The following is a 19,978-nucleotide window of genomic DNA, read 5'->3' on the forward strand; positions in this document are numbered from 1 at the left end:
GCACACTGCGCCATCTCCTTTATCCGGGAACCGGGACAAGCCCGTATATGGTTTGGTTCCCGGATTTGTGCGTCGCTCTGTTACGAGTTGTCCTCAATACTACTGAATGATGATGTAAGTGGGTTTTCCTTTGGCAGACAGTAATTTGGCCATTAATATGACATACACGGTATATTTTGGAGAGCAATCCCCCTCCTGCATCACTAATCACTACAAATCTTTCAGGCCGATGATGACTCTCTTCGGTCAGCAGGGCTGCTCTTCGTCCTTGGGTGTCGGGCTTCGGCAGGAATGCCCCGTCTGGCGCACCCTATCTCTTCGATGGAGACATGGCCTCCCGTCTCTTCCCCAGGCTCGACTACTGCAGCAGTCTCTCCTGAAGTTGCTGCCCCCTTAATTGAAGAAGGTCAGAGCAACCATTTCCGCCGAGGATGAACCCCTCGTACCGCTGGACGTGGCAGATCTAGATATAGACGTAGAACCCATGGACGAGCAGGTAAGTGGTGCCGATTTGGTGGAAACCCTTTTCCTCTCCTACTCCTTCTTCTACCTCTTCGCTTTCTCGGTTTTGATAAGCCTAAGGCTTCTCCTCGGGGATCCCTCTGTCCCCGTACGACCCAAGGTGAAGCCACTACGCAACTTATAAGTCTTCATCTTTGCCAGTATCAACGTCACCGGTCCCCGGACCCTCGACGGCTCCTGATATTCATATTGCTCCCCGTAAACCACGACTCCTAAGAAGTCCAAGTCTACCCAAATCCAAGACACCACCAACGGGTGGCTTTTCAGGTACCCTGGGGCGATGTCTTCCCCATCGAACTGGTCAGGGATATCGTCAGAGAACAAATTCAACATCAGTCTGGGGCGATGACAGAGATTAAGGATACTGGTGGCTACTCTGATCCGCTCCGGAACTCAGCTTCCTCCTCCTTCCGCCCCAGACGCATCGAAGCTACCTCCCTTCGATAAAAACAATCCTTGGCGGTTTGCCTTGCATGCCCCATTCTTAGATGGTTCCCTAACTCTGGAGGGCATAGGCACCCGCCCTCTAGAGGACCTGGAGTTCTACCCCCCGCGGCTAGAATTCCCATTCAATGGCTTCGTACGTTTAAAGGAACATGCATTGGTCCGTATGGACAAGGTACCGAAATAAACAGTGATATTTCCGAAAGAGCAGGCCCAGGCTATCTGGGCCAGAACTCTATCAGAGTGGGGGTGTATTAACTCCAAGCTCACCCCACACAAAGGTGCCTACACTATTTTTACGACAGCGGCCTCCATCTCTTTGCCGCTCATAGACAAAATCACAGAGCTGACAATACAGGCCATCAAGGAAGGCTCTTCCATGCCGGCTCTCAAGGAGACGGACCCCACCTCATTGCTTATTCCGGGTACCTCTGCAACCTGGGACGACGCGTCTTCTACCTTCACAGTGGGGAAGCTAGACCGGACTGTGCCTCTACTCTTTTCTCTGAGAAGCTCCCCAGATTACTAGAGAGTCTTCTCAAACTGAGTTCGAGACCCGTAATAGACTAGCTAGGTCCCTCCACTCCATCACCTCCATAGAGTCCCTAGCATCAGTTTACCCAGAGGAAACGCTGTTCAGAGTCGTCACAAAGAACCTGCTGCTGTCCTACCAAATAGACCTCCATGACTTCTGGTCGGCTCGAGTTAGTTGCAGGAAGTTCGTTCTGTCTGAGGCCTCCATCAGGACATGAACCGAACAGGCTGATAGCGTCCTCCTGCTGGGGTAAGAACCTCTTCCATCAGAACGAAGTTGATAAGGTTCTTCAGGACGCGGCGAGGGCAAACCAAAATTTGCAAGTAAGGTGGGGTCTCTCAGCCAAAAGGAGGATCGAATCCCAGAAACAGACGTTCTTCAAGAAGAAGCAGAGGTTTATTCCTTACAAGACGGTCCGGGGTAACTCGTCGACACAGTCTTCCTCTGCTTCGACTTCTCAACAACCGGCTCCCCCTCAGCAAGTAGTCTACCTCACTGCTCCTGCTGGTACACAGCCCAACCCCTCTTGGATGTCCTCGTCCTGCATACAACCCTACCCTACGAATCCTCCGGTTCCTTTCGTGGACACCAGAGAGGAAGCTTCAGAGGTAGAGGACAGTTCCGCCAACGAGCGGACCTAAAGCAAGGGGTGCCCGTGGAGGGAGGGGACCTAGGTTCTCTCCCTCCCAATGATGTGATGCCGGTAGGAGGGAGACTTTATCACTTCCGAGACCATTGGACCTTCAGTCCATGGGCTCACAGCATAATATCCAAGGGCTTGGGTTGGAAATGGTCACAGGGATCTCCTCCTCCACCAGTGACCTTCTTCCAGAGACCCACTCCCATCCTGGAAGAGTACACCACAGAGTTACTCAAGAAGAAAGCGATCAAACGGGTTCGATCCCTGAAATTCCAAGGCCGCCTGCTTACAGTCCCGAAGAAAGACTCGTCGGCGTTGAGGGTAAGTTCTGGACTTATCGAAACTAAACTCTTACATCCTTTGCGACAAGTTCCGTATGCTGACTATCTCTCAGGTACGGACCTTACTTCCCTGTGGGCCGTCACCACCTCTATCGATCTTACCGACGCCTATTATCATGTCCCAGTAGCTCGAAACTTCTCTCCTTACCTAGGCTTCCGTCTCGGTAAGAAAGGCCTTTGCATTCAAAGGTCATGCCCTTCGGTCTCAGGCATTGGACCCCAGGATATTCACGAAACTGGGTAGACAGTGCTCAAACAACTCAGAAACCAAGGGATACAGATCATCGCCTATCTGGACGATTGGCTCATTTGGGCCCAGTCGACCCAGGAATGCAACAGAGCTACGTCGAAGGTAATTCACTTTCTCGCCAAACTGGGCTTCCAAGTCAATCTCCGAAAGTCTCGCCTACAACCATCAAGCCACTTCGAATGGTTAGGCATCCGGTGGGACCTTTCAAAGCACAGGCTCTCCCTTCCTCCCAAGAAGGTAAGGGAGATAGCTTCCAAGGTCAGAACTTTCTCAAATACAAACAGGTGTCCAGAAGAGCTTTAGAACGAATCCTCGGCCTTCTCCAATTGCCTCACTGACCGATCTCACTATTAAAAGCCAAACTCAAAGACATCAATCGAGTTTGGAGAAAGAGAGCGACAATACCTTTAAGAGACAAGATCTCGAAGATCCCCTCTGTCTTAAAAATGAGACTACGACCATGGTCTGAACGGAGGAACCTCTCCAAATCGGTTCCTCTACAGTTCCCCTCTCTACAAGTGACAATTCATACCGACGCGTCTCTGAGTGGATTGGGGGGTTACTCCCAACATCAGATGTTTCAGGGCTCTTGGTCACCCGCCATGAAGCAGTTCCATATCAATGTTCTCGAAGCCATGGTAGTGTTCTTGACCCTGAAGAGAATCTCTCCTCCGAGGTCGACCCACATCAGAGTAGTCTCAGACAGCACAGCAGTAGTCCACTGCCTCAACAGAGGGGGATCCAAGTCATCGAACCTGAATCAGGTCCTGGTCACTATCTTCGCCTTGGCAGCCGACAAAGACTGGTTCCTGTCAGCAACTCACCTAGCAGGAGTCCAGAATGTGATAGCAGACTCATTATCCAGGACAAAACCACTGGAATCAGAATGGTCCCTGGACATACACTCCTTCCGGTGGATACTCAGGCTGGTTCCAGGTCTCCAGGTAGATCTATTCGCGACCCAACTCAATCACAAACTCCCATGTTATGTGACCCCGAACCTGGACCCTCAGGCTTATGCCATGGACGCATTAACCCTGGATTGGAACCATTGGCAGAAGATCTACTTATTCCCTCCAGTGAATCTTCTACTGAAAGTCTTACACAAACTCCGCTCCTTCCACGGGGCAGTGGCTTTAGTGGCACCTCACTGGCCAAAGAGCAGTTGGTTTCCTCTCCTCCTCGAGTTGAAACTCCGTCCCTTCCGGATCCCATTCTCCAAACTGACCCAAGTGGTCCAAACTCGGACTGTGTCAGATTCCTCAAGGATAGCCAAAACCCTAACTTTGTGGATATCATGAAGTTTGCAGCTCGTAAGGATGCAAACATCGACCCGGATAATGTCCTCTTCATAGAATCAGACAAAAGGGACTCTACGATTCGCCAATATGATTCGGCAGTTAAGAAACTAGCAGATTTCTTAAAGAATTCAGACCATTCGGTTATGACTCCTAATTTAGCCATCTCCTTCTTTAGGTCCATATTTGACAAAGGCCTAGTAGCTAGCACTATAACCACCATTAAGTCAGCTTTGAAGAAAGTCTTCCTGGTTGGGTTTAACATTAACCTGGCGGATTCTTATTTCTCGTCTATTCCAAAAGCATGTGCTAGGCTTCGACCTTCGGTTCGCCCACAAAAGGTCTCTTGGTCTCTAAATGATGTCCTCAAACTTGCCTCCGACACGGACAACGAATCCTGCTCCTATATCACTCTTCTTAGGAAGACTTTATTTCTAACAGCTTTGGCCTCGGGTGCTAGAATCTCAGAACTAGCAGCTCTCTCACGAAACTCAGAAAACATAGATTTCCTCCCTTCAGGTGAAGTACTTCTTTCTCCAGTACTTTACATTAAAGTTGGTGTATGTAAATTTACGTTATTTTTTGGGAATAAACATTTTATTTCACATATTTTGTTACGAAGTCTTATGTATAGCTTCCTAGCTAAAAATGAAGACCCCCAAAATAGGTGGTCCCCTTGGAAGATTATTCCTCTTCTCCAAGATACTTCTCATGTCCAGTCACTACTCTCAGGGCCTTTTTAGCCAGGACTGCTACCCGATTGTCTGGCCCCTTGTTTATCATTTCCATACAGGGTATTAGGCAACAGATCCTATACTTCATTAAACAAGCCAATCCGGGATCATTTCCCCATGCTCATGATATCCGGTCAGTAGCTACCTCCATCAATTATTTCCAAAATATGGACTTTGATGACCTTAAAAAGTACACAGGTTGGAAATCTCCTATGGTCTTCAAACGCCACTATCTAAAGAACTTACAGGCCCTTAAATACCCAACGGTTGCAGCTGGGAGCCGTATCTCTCCCCAGTGATCTCTTGATCTTCCTTTCATCCATCTCTTTTCTTCTCCCTCCTACCCGCCACTCGCACCACGACGCCGCTTCCTTGGTGGTTCGTTAGTCCTAGTTTATTACATATTAGGTTAAGATGATTTTAACTTATAATGTGTTTACCGTAATTTAGTGTTGGGATATTCTTAGCCATGTCAGTTTTGTTGCTTGTTGTGCTCTGATACTCGGAGGTTTCCTTGTTATCATGTTTGTTTAGCCTTACGCTCACTATGTCCTGTGACTAGTTTATGATATAATATATGGTTCTCCTTACATGGTGTTTTTTCTCTCCCCTCATTACTAATTATTATTGGGCTTGGAAGGCATTCTCTGGTACATTTTCACCGGCCGCCACAGGTCAACCCAGAAAAGGGATTTTGACGAAGGAAAAATCTATTTCTGGGGAGAGACCTGTGGTGCCCGGTGAAACCCTTCCCTATTTTTTTTCACGATCCCACCCTTTCCTTTCCAAGCCATCATGTCCAATACAGAAGGATGTTGTTCAGATGGCGCTCGCGTCGGGGCGTGGGTGGCGTGGCTCTGGTAGTTTGGCTGGTGCCTCTGTATCGGCCCATCCCTTTGACGAAGGAATTAACTAAATGGAAGACAGCCTTTGAATAGTGGCTTTCACGCGCCTTTGCTTTATACACGACACCCACAAGGTGCTTGCGCAAGGGTAGTAACCTCTGCATTCCATGCTTTTATCTTTCTCTGGTATAATTGGAAGGTTTTATCAGAAAAGGTATATTAGAAGGACTCCTTTTCACCGGGTGCCACAGGTCTCTCCCCAGAAATAGATTTTTCCTTTGTCAAAATCCCTTAAAACTCACTCTGGGGTATTCGAGAAAACTCCATCCATGTGGAAATATAACATGACGCAATATATAAAAAGAAAGAATTACATAACCCCTCGTTTTCAAACCTCTTATGGTTCGTATAGCATACTTAGAGGAGATTACATAAGACTTCGTAACAAAATATGTGAAATAAAATGTTTATTCCCAAAAAATAACGTAAATTTACATACACCAACTTTAATGTAAAGTACTTGAAATGAATGACGAAAGTCTTATATAATTTACATACAATTACTTAAAAATACAATAGAGGAACTCGCCTTACAAGCTGGCTATACACCTCTTAAATACACAAATATTTACTATACACTAGACCAGCTTCGTAAGAATATATATATATATATATATATATATATTTCAATATATAAATATCTATCTATATATATACTGTATATATATATATATATATATATACAGTAGGGTCCCGAATTAAGCGTGTTCGAATTACACGATTCCCCTTTTCCGCGATCGCTATTTTTCAAAAATAAATTTTCTGTATCTGCGAGGCTGTTCAAAGTTCGCGAGTCAAGCACTACAAAATGTATCAAATCTATTGTCTTTTTAAGTATATTGGTAGCCCTAAATACGGTGATTTAAAATAAATGTTACAAAACAATATCAACATTACATTTCATTAACATAATTTCATAATGAATAGCCTATTTAAGGATAAAATTCCACATCAACAATGAAATCAACTGTTAACTGTGCGAGTCCAGCTGACAAAATGTAAACAGAAATGTGGTTACGTTCTCGGCAATCTTTATCTTTCTCCAACCTTACGATAATTGTAATTGTAGTGTTAATGATGGTATATTTAAGCATTATTTTTGTTTAGTACAGTATATTTAAAAGCCTTATTTTTCCCTCTGGGCGTTCAAGGTTTTCACGAGTAGACTGGGTTCGTTTATCGGCAGTGAATAGCCTAAACTTCGGTAACGAGTCGTCAATATTTTGTCATATTTTAAACAGTATACATTTGATTTGCAAACATTGGTTTTGTAGAGTAGACGGTAAAATAAAATCTAGAGAGAGAGAGAGAGAGAGAGAGAGAGAGAGAGAGAGAGAGAGAGAGAGGGGGGGGGGATTTCTGCCATCAAAACTCTCAACTCGGTAACGAGTCGTCAATATTTTGTCATATTTTAAACAGTATACATTTGATTTGCAAACATTGGTTTTGTAGAGTAGACGGTAAAATAAAATCTAGAGAGAGAGAGAGAGAGAGAGAGAGAGAGAGAGATTTGATGGCAGAAATCCCCCCCCCCCTCTCCCTCTCTCTCTCTCTCTCTCTCTCTCTCTCTCTCTCTCTCTCTAGATTTTATTTTACCGTCTACTCTACAAAACCAATGTTTGCAAATCAAATGTATACTGTTTAAAATATGACAAAATATTGACGACTCGTTACCGAAGTTTAGGCTATTCACTGCCGATAAACGATAACAAACCCTTTAATGCAAACTAACTGTATCCTTTGATATTCCTCTATATTTATCACGAATTCCTTCTATACCTCCTCAGACACTCTAATTTCAAATATCTAAATTATTCTTATCACAACTAACACCATCTAGTCATTTTCATTCCATTATATCTATTATTCCTCTGGATCTTATTCCCTTTCCTTATTCTGTTTATTCGATGGGATTCGTTTTTCCCTTTACCGTCTTTCAGAATCTATTTTTAGCCACTGGCAACCAAATCCCCCCTTCCCCCGTCTCCTACCGTCTCCTCTGCGAGTCCACCCAGCCTATCTGTTCACTCCCCCCACCTTCATCCTCCCCTGTTCTAGGTCTGTAACCTTCTGCGTCATAATATCTCTCTCTCTCTCTCTCTCTCTCTCTCTCTCTCTCTCTCTCGTTATACAATACTTACAAATAGATGAAGAAACCAAAATCGGTTTTCTTGAAGTGTCAATTAAATACAAAACGAAAAAATTATACCGTGTATACATCCATTTCAATCATAGCTTAAAATACGGTAACCGATTTCGTCCGCAAACCACTATTTTTTAGGAAACACCATTCTATTCCAGAAAATTTTTACTCTTTAAATGTCAATTGCGCTATAATAAAACATGTACTTATGTTGTTAAATTTCGGGTGTGTTTTAAAAATCGAGTATTGCTAACTTATTTTTGTTTTACTTTTGGCTGTGATCACATCAGCTGATGTCTAGCTTCCGCGCGAATACAATAACAAAGAATTGTTTACACCATTTCTTAACTTATTCAAACCATCTATACAGTTAATATTACATAAACACCAATGTGTTATAACCTATCATATTTATTGTTTAGTATTTTAAAACCATCTCTCTCTCTCTCTCTCTCTCTCTCTCTCTCTCTCTCTCTCTCTCTCTCACATCGAACGTTAGGTTATAGCGGTAACCTAATTGTTCGGTGACTTTAAAAATAGGCCTAGTACTTTCTTCTTTTACCTTTTTTGCATATGGATCCATAATTGAGGTGGGTACAAGTTGACTTATAACTGAAGTTAGGAAAAGTATTTTGGATATGGAAAGGACAATTATCTTTCGTAACTGTTTAGAATTATTGTAAGTTATCACTCTGTCATTAGCGGCAGTTTGCTATTGTGGATTAAACGCATAAGGAAAAAAAAAGTTCCAGCTTTGCTACGAATTTAGGAATTTATATGGATACGGTAAGTAAAATATTTGTAATAACATAATGTTTACTAAATGTTTGTAATATCATTAGTTATGACTTAGATCATGTGTGTTTAATACATTCGTTTGTTTATTATGATCGAAGATGGAGCGTAAACAAATGGAAGGTTTCCGTTTCAGGCGGCATCATAAAGAAAAACATTTCATAAATGGCATTCATTTCATTTATTTGAAAGTTCTAATAAAAAATAATTAGAACATTGGTAATAACAAATTCAACATATAATCTATACTTGGTAAAATTGCTGTCAATTCAAAAACACAGATGTATAAATGCGTCTGTTTCTTCGTTGTGATCAGAGATAAACGTAAACAAAACATTGGTTGTCGTTTTCTATTGTGCTTTTTAGCGTGTTTAGGAAACGCATGATATAAAATCGCCTTTATTTTGATAATTCTGGATTTTCAATCATACAACAAGCTAGTCTATAGAGTGATGGTTTTGCTATTCACCAGTTGCATTATACAATAGATATGACAAACATTAAAATTTGTCTGTATTTTGGGTTGTGTTATAACGGGAAATATATGGTGTTTACACCTATCCTGGTTGTAATTTTAACCATTTTTCAAGTTATTAGAACTTTAAAGTATATTAAATGTTTTATTTATTTACAAAAACAATTTGATATTATAAAGAATTACAGTATAGTACAAAGAAAGTATTGGAAATGGGTAGTAAACACATTTGAATAGGCAAATTGCTGGTTGCCATGGCCACAATGGAATTATTTCTGTTGTGTGTTTCGAAATTCGCGATTTTCCATTTACACGAGGTCATTAATCGAACAAATTCTCGCATAATTCGGGACCCTACTGTATATATATATATATATATATATATTCTCTTACATATTCAATGCTTGAATTCTTTCTTCATTTATTTTTACATATTTGTTTACGATTATTTTACTTCAGCCTTACATCTGAAGACATACTGCAGTTGAATTAATCTTTTCACATGCTGCAAAGCACGCAATACAAATATAGAATGACAGAAACTTATTATCCTAATTATTATCATCATTATTACTAATACTATTATCATTACCAATCCATTATGACTGTAGTTGTTGTTGCTCTTTAGCATCTTTGATAAGGACTTTCCTTAGCAGTATGATACAAAAATTGGACCAAATGTATCTTGCAACACTGTGCCTATCTGTTACCAAACCCCGGGATTTTTTAGGGTGGTCTTTGTGCTTAATAAAGGATGATATACCGATTAGCACAGTAAAAGCAAGAAACAACAGAATATATTAGAAAAGAAAGCAGGACATTTGCCATCTTAATAAGATTTTAGTGTATATTCTTCTCAAAAACTAAATTTACAAGTGTTAGTAAGGGAATAGCTTTGCTTGCCTAGGAGGAATACTATAATTTTCATATGAAAAGGTGATCACTCTAATTTTAGTATAAGTAATGTTGATTTTTTTTCTCGTTACCATTTACAGAAGAATTGGCAATACATACAGTATTTAACATAAGTTTATTTTGGGTTCTCTACCCTACATATCAGAACAGTATCACTTACATTAACATTGTTATGCTGGATAACTTATACTGTATACTGAAGTTCATCTAAAAAGAATGAAATATTAGGAAACTTTCTCTTTTTCTTTTTTGTCTATAGACAACCAAGGAAGGTCGTGCTTACCACATGGAGGTTTTTGATTCATGCTCAAGACTAATGCTGGCTTTGCAGAGCTTAAAAGTTCCCGTTATTGCTAAAGTGAATGGGATAGCAGCAGCAGCAGGGTGTCAATTGGTTGCATCCTGTGATATTGTCATTGCTACAGACAAGTCTTCATTTTCAACTCCAGGGTAAGATTTCAAATGTTAATCTATGAGATTTTATGAGAAAAACAATACGTAAATTAATGGGTTGAGTACCTCAATGTTGGATATTCAGAGAAATATTTCTAATGGTGTTCACTTGAGAGAAAATAAGTACAGGCATAACTTGTTTGGTAGTTAAGTAGCCTATGTTGGCGTATAAGATATAAAATTAATGAGTAGATAGAGGTTTAAAAGACTTTCGCTGTATCTGATTTTTTAAGGTATAAGATTTCCCTATCAAATTACTGTATTGTTTCCCACTTTGTTTCCATCAAACACCATTTTTGAGATTGAGGTAGAGCCTGTGAAAATTTGTGTTTACTAATGTTTGAGTATGAATTGGAAGCTGAGTGGGGTTGGCCCTTTATAGCCACCTGGGTATGTTCACAAAGTTCTGAAGTAGAAAAATTACGTAAAATCCAAAAAGCTCTTTTGCAGAGCTTAGTATAGTATTCTGTTAGGTCAGTCATTCAAATCCCATCATTTTACCTATAAGGATATTTGGCTTGGTCGTATGAAGCGAGGGAAACTCAATTGAAATTTGAATTGGAATGGCAATAAGTATCAAATATCAATCAGTTAAGCAACTGATAACTTTTAGTTGATAACTAAATTTTATAATTTCACTTTTTTTCTAGTTACTTTACTGCAAATACATAAGAAGTCAGTGGTATAACCCACTAAACCCAGTCTAGCATCAAGAACTTGACCATTTTGTATCACTGTACTGTATATGCTTTATGTAGACATTACAGTTCATTTTCTCTTGTGATATATAAATATTGTCTCACAACTGATTTTGATATAATTATTTCATATGTAATGTGATTACCAAATCTTGTATGTTAAGTTTTCATTATTCAATATTCTTATGTGATGTAAAATCTCCTGTCAGTTTTTCACGCTTTATTGTACTGTACTACTATACTGTTTAAATACACGAGAATCGAGTGGTATTATCCCTCACCACTAATTTTTTGCTGAGAAGCATCTCTTCATATGCTATTTACCTATTATTAATACAAAGTAGGTATTAAGATCTGTATCACAGCTGATGCAAGATGTGTGATTTTCAAAGAGTTGTGCATCCTTGCTATTATAATATCCAGGTTTGAATTGTTAAATGTGGTAATAGTGTTGGGAATAGTCATTGAAATCAAAGGTAGGTAGTAGGTTGGCCAGGGCACCAGCCACCCGTTGAAATAATACCACTAGAAAGTTAAGGGGTCTTTTGACTGGCCAGACAGTACTACATTGGATCCTTCCCTCTGGTTATGGTTCATTTTCCCTTTGCTTACACACACACACACACACCGAATAGTCTCGCCTATTCGTACCATATTGTCCACTGTCCTCATACACCTGACAACACTGAGTTACCAAACAATTCTTCTGCACACTGCACTGTAATTGTTCAGTGGCCACTTTCCTCGTGTTAAGGGCATAAGAGAGACTTCAGCTATGGTGAGAAGCTCTTCTAGGAGAAGGACACTCCAAATTCAAACCATTGTTCTCTAGTCCTGGGTAGTGTCCTTTCCTCATTGGCCTGTTATCCCTGTTGGGGCCCCTGGGCTTATAGCATCCTGATTTTCTAACTAGGGTTGTAGCTGAGCAAGTAAAAATAATAATAATGATGATGATGATGATGAGGATAATGTACTCCATACAAAAATACTTTTTTTTAGTTTTTATAAATGAATTTGGCTCTACTGTATTCATATTGTAATGACTTTTATCTGCAATATACCAATGGTTTTTTCTTAGACTGGAAAATTTCTATATAAGATTCAGTAAATCGGATGATCTTTGTGAATTGTCAAGATGTCTGGTTTTGGTGCTGCATAATATAAATGGGGAAAAATAAATCCTCTCCAGTTCATAATTTCCAAGTTATACAAATAAGAAAATGAAGTGCAGTGCCTGTCATACAATTGAGAAAAAAGACAACGGTATGAAGATCAGTAGTACCTTTCATGGCCCAATTTAGAAGTATTCCACTCTTATCTGCTTATTCACCAAACGGGGATTCCCTCTTACTAAGAAAATGCTTTGACGAAGACACTGTTTCAACACGGAACATCTTTGCTGTGTTGAAGTCTTGTAATGATCTAGAGGGCTCTCAAACTGGAGGATAATATTTTCTTTTATTTTACTCGAAATTTCTCTCAGATACTTTTTCTATCGCTTATTATCAATTCAACCACCTGTATTTTTATTAACTGTGTTCCACCTTGCTGTCCAACCTCTCTTCTTCCTTTCCCTGTCTATATTATTTAGAATGGATACCGTTACCGTGATTTGAGTTATTTTAAAACCCCAGTGGTTTGAGTTTTGGTGGCTTTGCCAACTACCAAATAGTGTTTGGTCCAAAGAAAAATAAAAATTTCTTTATAGATATGTGGGAATATCTCTTGAAATATCTGTCCCTAGGATTCTATAGATTGGCTGCTTTTTTTTGAGATATGACTCTCAACATTGTCCTATTTGCCTGCAACTAGGATTAGAGTGAGGATGATTCTATCATTGCAATGCTCTGTGTTCCATCAAGAAGGTTTGATGGCTGACTTACACTTGAGTCGATCTAATGGTAGGGGTACCATCCCATTGTGGTAATGTAGAGTGTGGACATTTGGGAATTGGCTCTCACTGGTGTCATTGCTGAGAGAATTAATTCTTTTAGGGTATTAGATTACCTTAAGTTAATTTTTTTGCCATTAAAGTTATTTTTTTCTATATTTAAAAAAAAAAAAATTATCTCCCCTCAAAAAAATATCAACGCAGATACAGTTTCCCTTAACTCTGGACCCCTTGATGAGCCCCCGCTACTTTTGATGATATCTGCCAATTTGATTTTAAAAATCTGTTGATGCTCTAGCCACTGTAAAAGATCACTGGAACTGATTATTCTGTCCTTCCCCAGGACTCCAAGAGGCTGAAAATAATTGTGGTAAAAATGAGAATATGGAAGTATTGGAATTTTGATATATTTTTTTTTTTTATATTTAGACTCTCCTGATGTTCTTATTGCTCGGTTTATCAACATTTACCCATAAAATTTATAAAAGAATATCCCATTTTCTTTCCTTTCAATAGACACGTCTTTAGTAAAATAATGAGATACACACTCCCTGATAATGGCAAAAAACAAAGTGCCATGGCCTTATTGTTTCAGCATCGATTTTGATTTATTCCCTGTCCTTTTTATATCACAAACCAGTGGGGAGGAAGAAGGGCATGTACATGAACGTCAGGTGATTATAGAAATGAAAAAAATAAAAAATTTCAATGATGTTCTCATTGATGACTCCCATAAGCTGATACACATGGAAAAATCAGTGACGGAAAACATGATATATAGTAATTAAAATTGCATTTTCAATTAGTCTAGATTATTGATAACAAACTCTCATTGAAATATTGTATTCCAGATTTGTTTTCTAAAGATATTTGAAAAATTTTGAAAATAGCAGAATTGTAAATTATCTAAACTCATAAAGCTAATAAAAAAAAAAAAATTTCTTGTAGCCACATATTGGTAGATCCCAGCAGTTTCGATAATAAAACCAAGCCCTCTTAACGAGAGATTGCCTTGACAAAGTCATATGGTTTTTTCATACTGTTAAAGAATTGTGACGGGCAAGAGGGCTCTTGAACTTGGGGAAATTGCTCCCCAAGTTCGAATTGAAATTTCTCTCCCTTTCATCTATTTCTTCTGGTCAATATAACTTCGACCTTATAATTTTATCAACTTCCTTTTGTCTTGCTGTCCTAACTCTATGAGTACTATTTCTCTTTAGTTATATATATATATATATATATATATATATATATATATATATATATATATATATATATATATATATATATATATATATATATATATATATATATATATACATATATATATATATATATATATATATATATATATACATATATATATATATATATATGTATATATATACATATATATATATATATATATGTATATATATATATATGTGTGTGTGTGTGTATTTATTTTATTTATTATTTGTATTTTATTTAAATGGTGTGGATATATCCACATTCTTTATTATTGCCTGCTTAGATGAATGTGAGAAGGGATCACGGTTGGGAAGTATTTGCATTCAAAGCTATATATGAGAATATTGGATGATCTCAGCCATCCTGTAGATGATTTGGACCTTTTTGGCAGAACTACTCTCAAGGGTTGGGTCATCGGAATCCGGGGGATCCAATCCTTGAGGTGGGACTCTTGGCTTCTGACCGGAAGCCCATCATTACAGATAAGGGGAGGATGATCCCATATTTTCTAGGTCTCAGTCCTAACAGGTGGGTTTAGCTTACACCTGTGCCTCTATACCTGTTTTGGTGCTATCCTTCGGGTAGGGTATGGAGTGGACCATCTGAGAAGTATACTCTCATTGCGTGGAGAATGCAAATTTCCTTTCCAACGTATAATACTTTTTTAAAATTCGCAAGCAAGTAAACCAACAAAGCAACCAACAAAAACCAAAAAGAAAATCCTACCCTTAACTATGGACCCATCAAACACTGACACCCCATCCGCTGGGTTTACTGACTCCCCATCCCCTGGGTATGCTGACTCCCCATCCCCCGGGTATGCTGACTCCCCATCCCCCGGGTATGCTGACTCCCCATCCCCTGGGTATGCTGACTCCCCATCCCCTGGGTATACTGTTGACGACCTCTGCTAATTTGATTAGGGAAAATTCTTTTGATGACCTCAGAACTAGAAAGGACCATTTTACTGATATTTCAAAATTGAGTAATTTGTGTATCACAAGGAAGCTTTGAATCCTTCATGTTACCCAAATTCCATTAGAGACAAACAATGATGAACTATAAAGTATTTGAGCGCTATGTATGTATAAAAGAAATAAGGATGAAACTTGAAAAATGGGATTCATGGATATCTTACAGTAGTTATGACAAAGCATTTAATGCAATAAGCAACATGAATAATATTAAAATTATAACTTGAATGGCAAAGCTGCTCTCAAACAATAAGGTACCAAATTATTTGGATGTATATAGGCCTGCCAACTGGTTGGAAAAAGATGCTGATGTAGTTATGCCATCCCAGAGAAAGCCACAAACCACCAATGTGGCTTGTAGCTGAATTAAAGGGGGTTACAGGGAATTATTTAGAAATATGCAAATTAATCCTGAAAAAAGTAGGACCTATTGCACAGGAGATATATCTCGTTTTGGAAAGAAATAGTTACCTTATCCATGCCAAATCAAGCACACAATATCTAATACTGTCCAACATAAAAACAACTAATGATATTAAGTTAGATGTCAAACTCCCACCTAAATTTTAGCTTCGGAAGGAGAGTAGTTTTTAATAGAGATCTGTATGAATTTACAGAGGAGGAAATTCCGGCCATGTGTCCACTAAATGTATGGAACGTTCACATAGTCCCAAGTACATCAATGATTATCCTTTCATTCTAGGATGCTGATGTACCTTCCCATATTATTATTGTTAACAAAATAGATAAAGTATGACCATTCTAGCAGAAGCCACTGCAATGCTTTAATTGTTTTAAATTAGGAGACCCGTGTAAAGTTTGCAAAAATGAGAAAATGTGCGGTATTTGCTCCAAAGCTCCAAATCTTACCATGGAGAATCTGCACTTGGAGCCAGGTGTTTAAATTGCAACTTGAATCATAAATCCACAGACAAGAGCTGTGAGCTGTATTAGTTGAAAGAAGGTGCCCTCAACTAATTTAATTTAGAACATATAAGTGTGGGACATACCAAAGACTATTAAATAAATCAAATACCTATGCTAAGGCATTAAAATCAAATCCACCTAGTACTGCCAATAGTTCTAGAAAAAGAAATATTTTGTATGATAATTTAGTAGAAGTCATTCAACAACTCCCTTAACCTTTTCTCTTACTGGGAGATATGAATGGTAGACATCCTTTATGGGGTGTAATTTTAGCAAACACAAGAGGCAATATTATATCATCTACTCTGAAAAAGAGAATGTCGGGTTGCTTGATACAAGAGAGCCCATACACTTTCATGTCCAGACAAGTACGTTGTCATGTATTGACCTATCAATTGCAAGCTCTAATTGCCTTTTCGACTTTGATTAGAAGACATTAGATGATTGGCATACTAATGAAAATGCACCAATCATTATGAACACCAACAATGATCCACCTTTACAGAGATCGCCACAATGAAATCTTAACAAGGCGGACTGGGATAGATTTCGTGATCTGAGTGGAATTGAAGGGAACGCAGAACAGTTTGAAAATATTGATAATGCCAAAGACTTACTGAATGGAACTCTCCATACAGCAGGAGTCAATTCAATTCCCAAAACAACAGGGTTATTCAAACGACTACCAGTCCCTAGTGACCTTCAGAACTAACTGCCCTGCACAGAGCCACTAGAAGGTCTTTAACTCGATTGCGCAGACACCGTACTGAGGAGAATTTAATTATATACAAGGAATGTAGAACACAGTTCCGTCGTGCCATGAAAGACGCTAGGGGCCAGTCTTGGGTCTCTTTTGTTTCCTCCATTAACAGTAAAACACCACCATGGAGGAAAGTAAAAAAGATAGCAGGCAAATTCACCCTCAACCCACTACCAGTGTTAAGGGTGAAGTATTAGCATTTGACAGGAGCAATCGAGGTCAGCAATGCCCTGGCTGATCATTTTTCAAATGTATCATGCAAGTGTGATGCAGCTCCTGGTCATCAGTTTAGGAGCATTGAAGGAAAAAAAAATAATTTTGCAACATCAAGGGAAGAGCCATACAATTCTCTTTTTACTGAAAGAGAATTTGATTCTGCACTTGCTACTGGACCTGATGGAAGTCCATATGCAATGATTGAAAATGTACCTGTTATTGCCAAGTTATTCATTTTAACCCTGGATAGGTACGCTCCTCGGACACCCCTTTAAGGGTATACTCGGTCGCGCGCGACCCCGACGCAAAAAAAAAAATTCTTGAAAAATCTGTTTTTGCAGTAACCTCCTTTTTTTTTTTGCCAAAAAAAAATTCAATTAAAGCTTAAAACTACTGTAAAATAAATACTACTCATCTGCAGAAAAACTATTTATTATAAATATTTTAAAAAATTAAGTAGCAAAAAAAAGACCTTACATAAAAATTCATAAAAAAAAGAATTTATACATATATACACAAATCCTTTTAGGAATTGATTCTTGAATGTTTAGGACACATCTTGATGTATTTTGGATGAAGTCGGACCCATGGAGATGAAGATCTGAAATGAGAAAAAAAGGGTAAACTTTTTTGGCCAATAATATGTGTCCAAATTTCATGAATTTTTTTGGGTACCCAAATGAAATAGGAAGTGGCTAATTTTTTTAGGGAATAAACATATGTTATCCTAATATAGAAATATGTAAAAAAAATCTTCATTATTTTGTAAATTACATTTATATCAGGGGCCATATCTAAAGGTCATTTTTTGAGTACTTAGAAATTTCGTAAATAAATACATATATTTAATATATAATATGATATTTATGCAGGTAAAAATATACCAAAATATCACAAATTCTATAGGGAACAAGAATATATATAGATAGGGCAACTTACGCTTCGGATATGTCCACAAAATGGCCGCCAACCACACTGACTCAGACTCCCTAATCCGCCACCTGAAATGTAGGAAGGGTATGTCAATTTCAAGGTGTTATTTACTAATCTAATTATTGTATGGTGGGTTGCTGGATGATTGTCGATTATTTTACGACTATAAAATTAGAATTCTGACATAATAAAAAATTTTTTGGAAGGGAAATAAAATCGAAAAAAAAAAATTGTAAAACAATATAATATTTTAGCTAAAAAAAAATTGATGATATTCAATCAAAAAAGAAGTAAACAAAATTTTCCGACAAATAAACATCTAAATGAATCATTACTCTGTGATAGTTCCTTAGTACGTAGCAATTTTGAAAGAAATGGGAAAAAACGAAAAAGTGACAATCGCAGGAAAATCGAACACATACCTATATATACGCCATATCTGGCTAAAAATAAAGATAGGCATGTGTAGCCAGATTATCTAGAAACACTTTCCAACACTATAAAAATATAAGTTTTGCGACACTACTCGCCAATTCCTTACGGTAACATGACTAAGCAAAAAAATGCAAAACAAATAAAAAGGTGCACTCGATTAAAAAGGGCAATGAGCTAATGGTGGGCATTTCAGAAAAAAAAAAATTCAGCCACGTGCTAGGCAAACCATCAAGGCACATTTTCCGACAAATAAACATCTAAATGAATCATTATTCTGTGATAGTTCCTTAGTACGTAGTAATTTTGAAAGAAATGGGAAAAAACAAAAAAATGGCAATCACAGGAAAATCGAACACATACCTATATATACGTCATATCTGGCTAAAAAAAAAAGAAGATAGGCATGGGTAGCCAGATCATCTAGAAACACTTTCCAACACTAAAAATATAAGTTTTGCGACACTACTTGCCAATTCCTTACGGTAACATGACTAAGCAAAAAAATGCAAAACAAATAAAAAGGGGCACTCGATGAAAAATGGCAACGAGCTAATGGTGGGCATTTCAGAAAAAAAAAATTTCAGCCACGTGCTAGGCAAACCATCAAGGGACATTTTCCGACAAATAAACATCTAAATGAATCATTACTCTGTGATAGTTCCTTAGTACGTAGTAATTTTGAAAGAAATGGGAAAAAACGAAAAAATGGCAATCACAGGAAAATCGAACACATACCTATATATACGACATATCTGGCTAAAAAAAAGATAGGCATGGGTAGCCAGATCATCTAGAAACACTTTCCAACACTATAAAAATATAAGTTTTGCGACACTACTTGCCAATTCCTTACGGTAACATGACTAAGCAAAAAAGTGCAAAACAAATAAAAAGGGGCACTCGCGGAAAAATGGCCAACATTCTAATATACGGCATCTCAGATAAAAAAAAAAAAAAGACATGCACGTAGTAGCCCAACCATCAAGACACACTTTCCAACAAATAAACATGAAAAAAATTAATACTATAGGGCAATTCCTTACTACGTAGTAAATTTTTACAAATATTGAAAAAAAAACAGAAATTGGCAACCGCAGGAAAATACGCCATATACCAATATCTACGGCGTATCTGGCAAAAACAAAGTCATGCATGGGTAGCCAGATCATCTATACACACTTTCTAATGCTATAAAAATAAAAGTTTTGTGATACTATTTGCCAATTTCTCACGGAAAAATGACTTAGCCAAGAAATGAAAAAAAAATGAAAAAGGGGCACTCGCGGAAAAATGGCCAGCATTCTAATATACGGCATCTCAGATAAAAAAAAAGACATGCACGTGTTAGCCCAACCATCAAGGCACACTTTCTAACAAATAAACATAAAAAAAATCAATAATTTATGGCAATTCCTTACTATGTAGTAAATTTTTACAAATATTGAAAAAAAAACAGAAATTGGC

At 38.2% G+C, this 19,978-nt stretch overlaps 1 protein-coding gene across 1 annotated transcript in view; it reads left to right on the forward strand.

Annotated features, from left to right (window-relative positions):
- Positions 1-484: 484 nt before the first annotated feature.
- Positions 485-19,978, forward strand: part of LOC137614832 (enoyl-CoA hydratase domain-containing protein 3, mitochondrial) — a 121,357-nt gene continuing 101,863 nt past the window's right edge. The window contains exons 1-2 of the mRNA XM_068344493.1: positions 485-496; positions 10,257-10,447. Of these exons, the coding sequence (XP_068200594.1) occupies positions 485-496; positions 10,257-10,447 (203 nt within the window). The remainder of the gene's footprint in view (positions 497-10,256; positions 10,448-19,978) is intronic.

The sequence above is a fragment of the Palaemon carinicauda genome, chromosome 21 (genome assembly GCF_036898095.1).
Source record: "Palaemon carinicauda isolate YSFRI2023 chromosome 21, ASM3689809v2, whole genome shotgun sequence".
In the NCBI taxonomy this organism is placed as follows: Eukaryota; Metazoa; Arthropoda; class Malacostraca; order Decapoda; family Palaemonidae; genus Palaemon; species Palaemon carinicauda.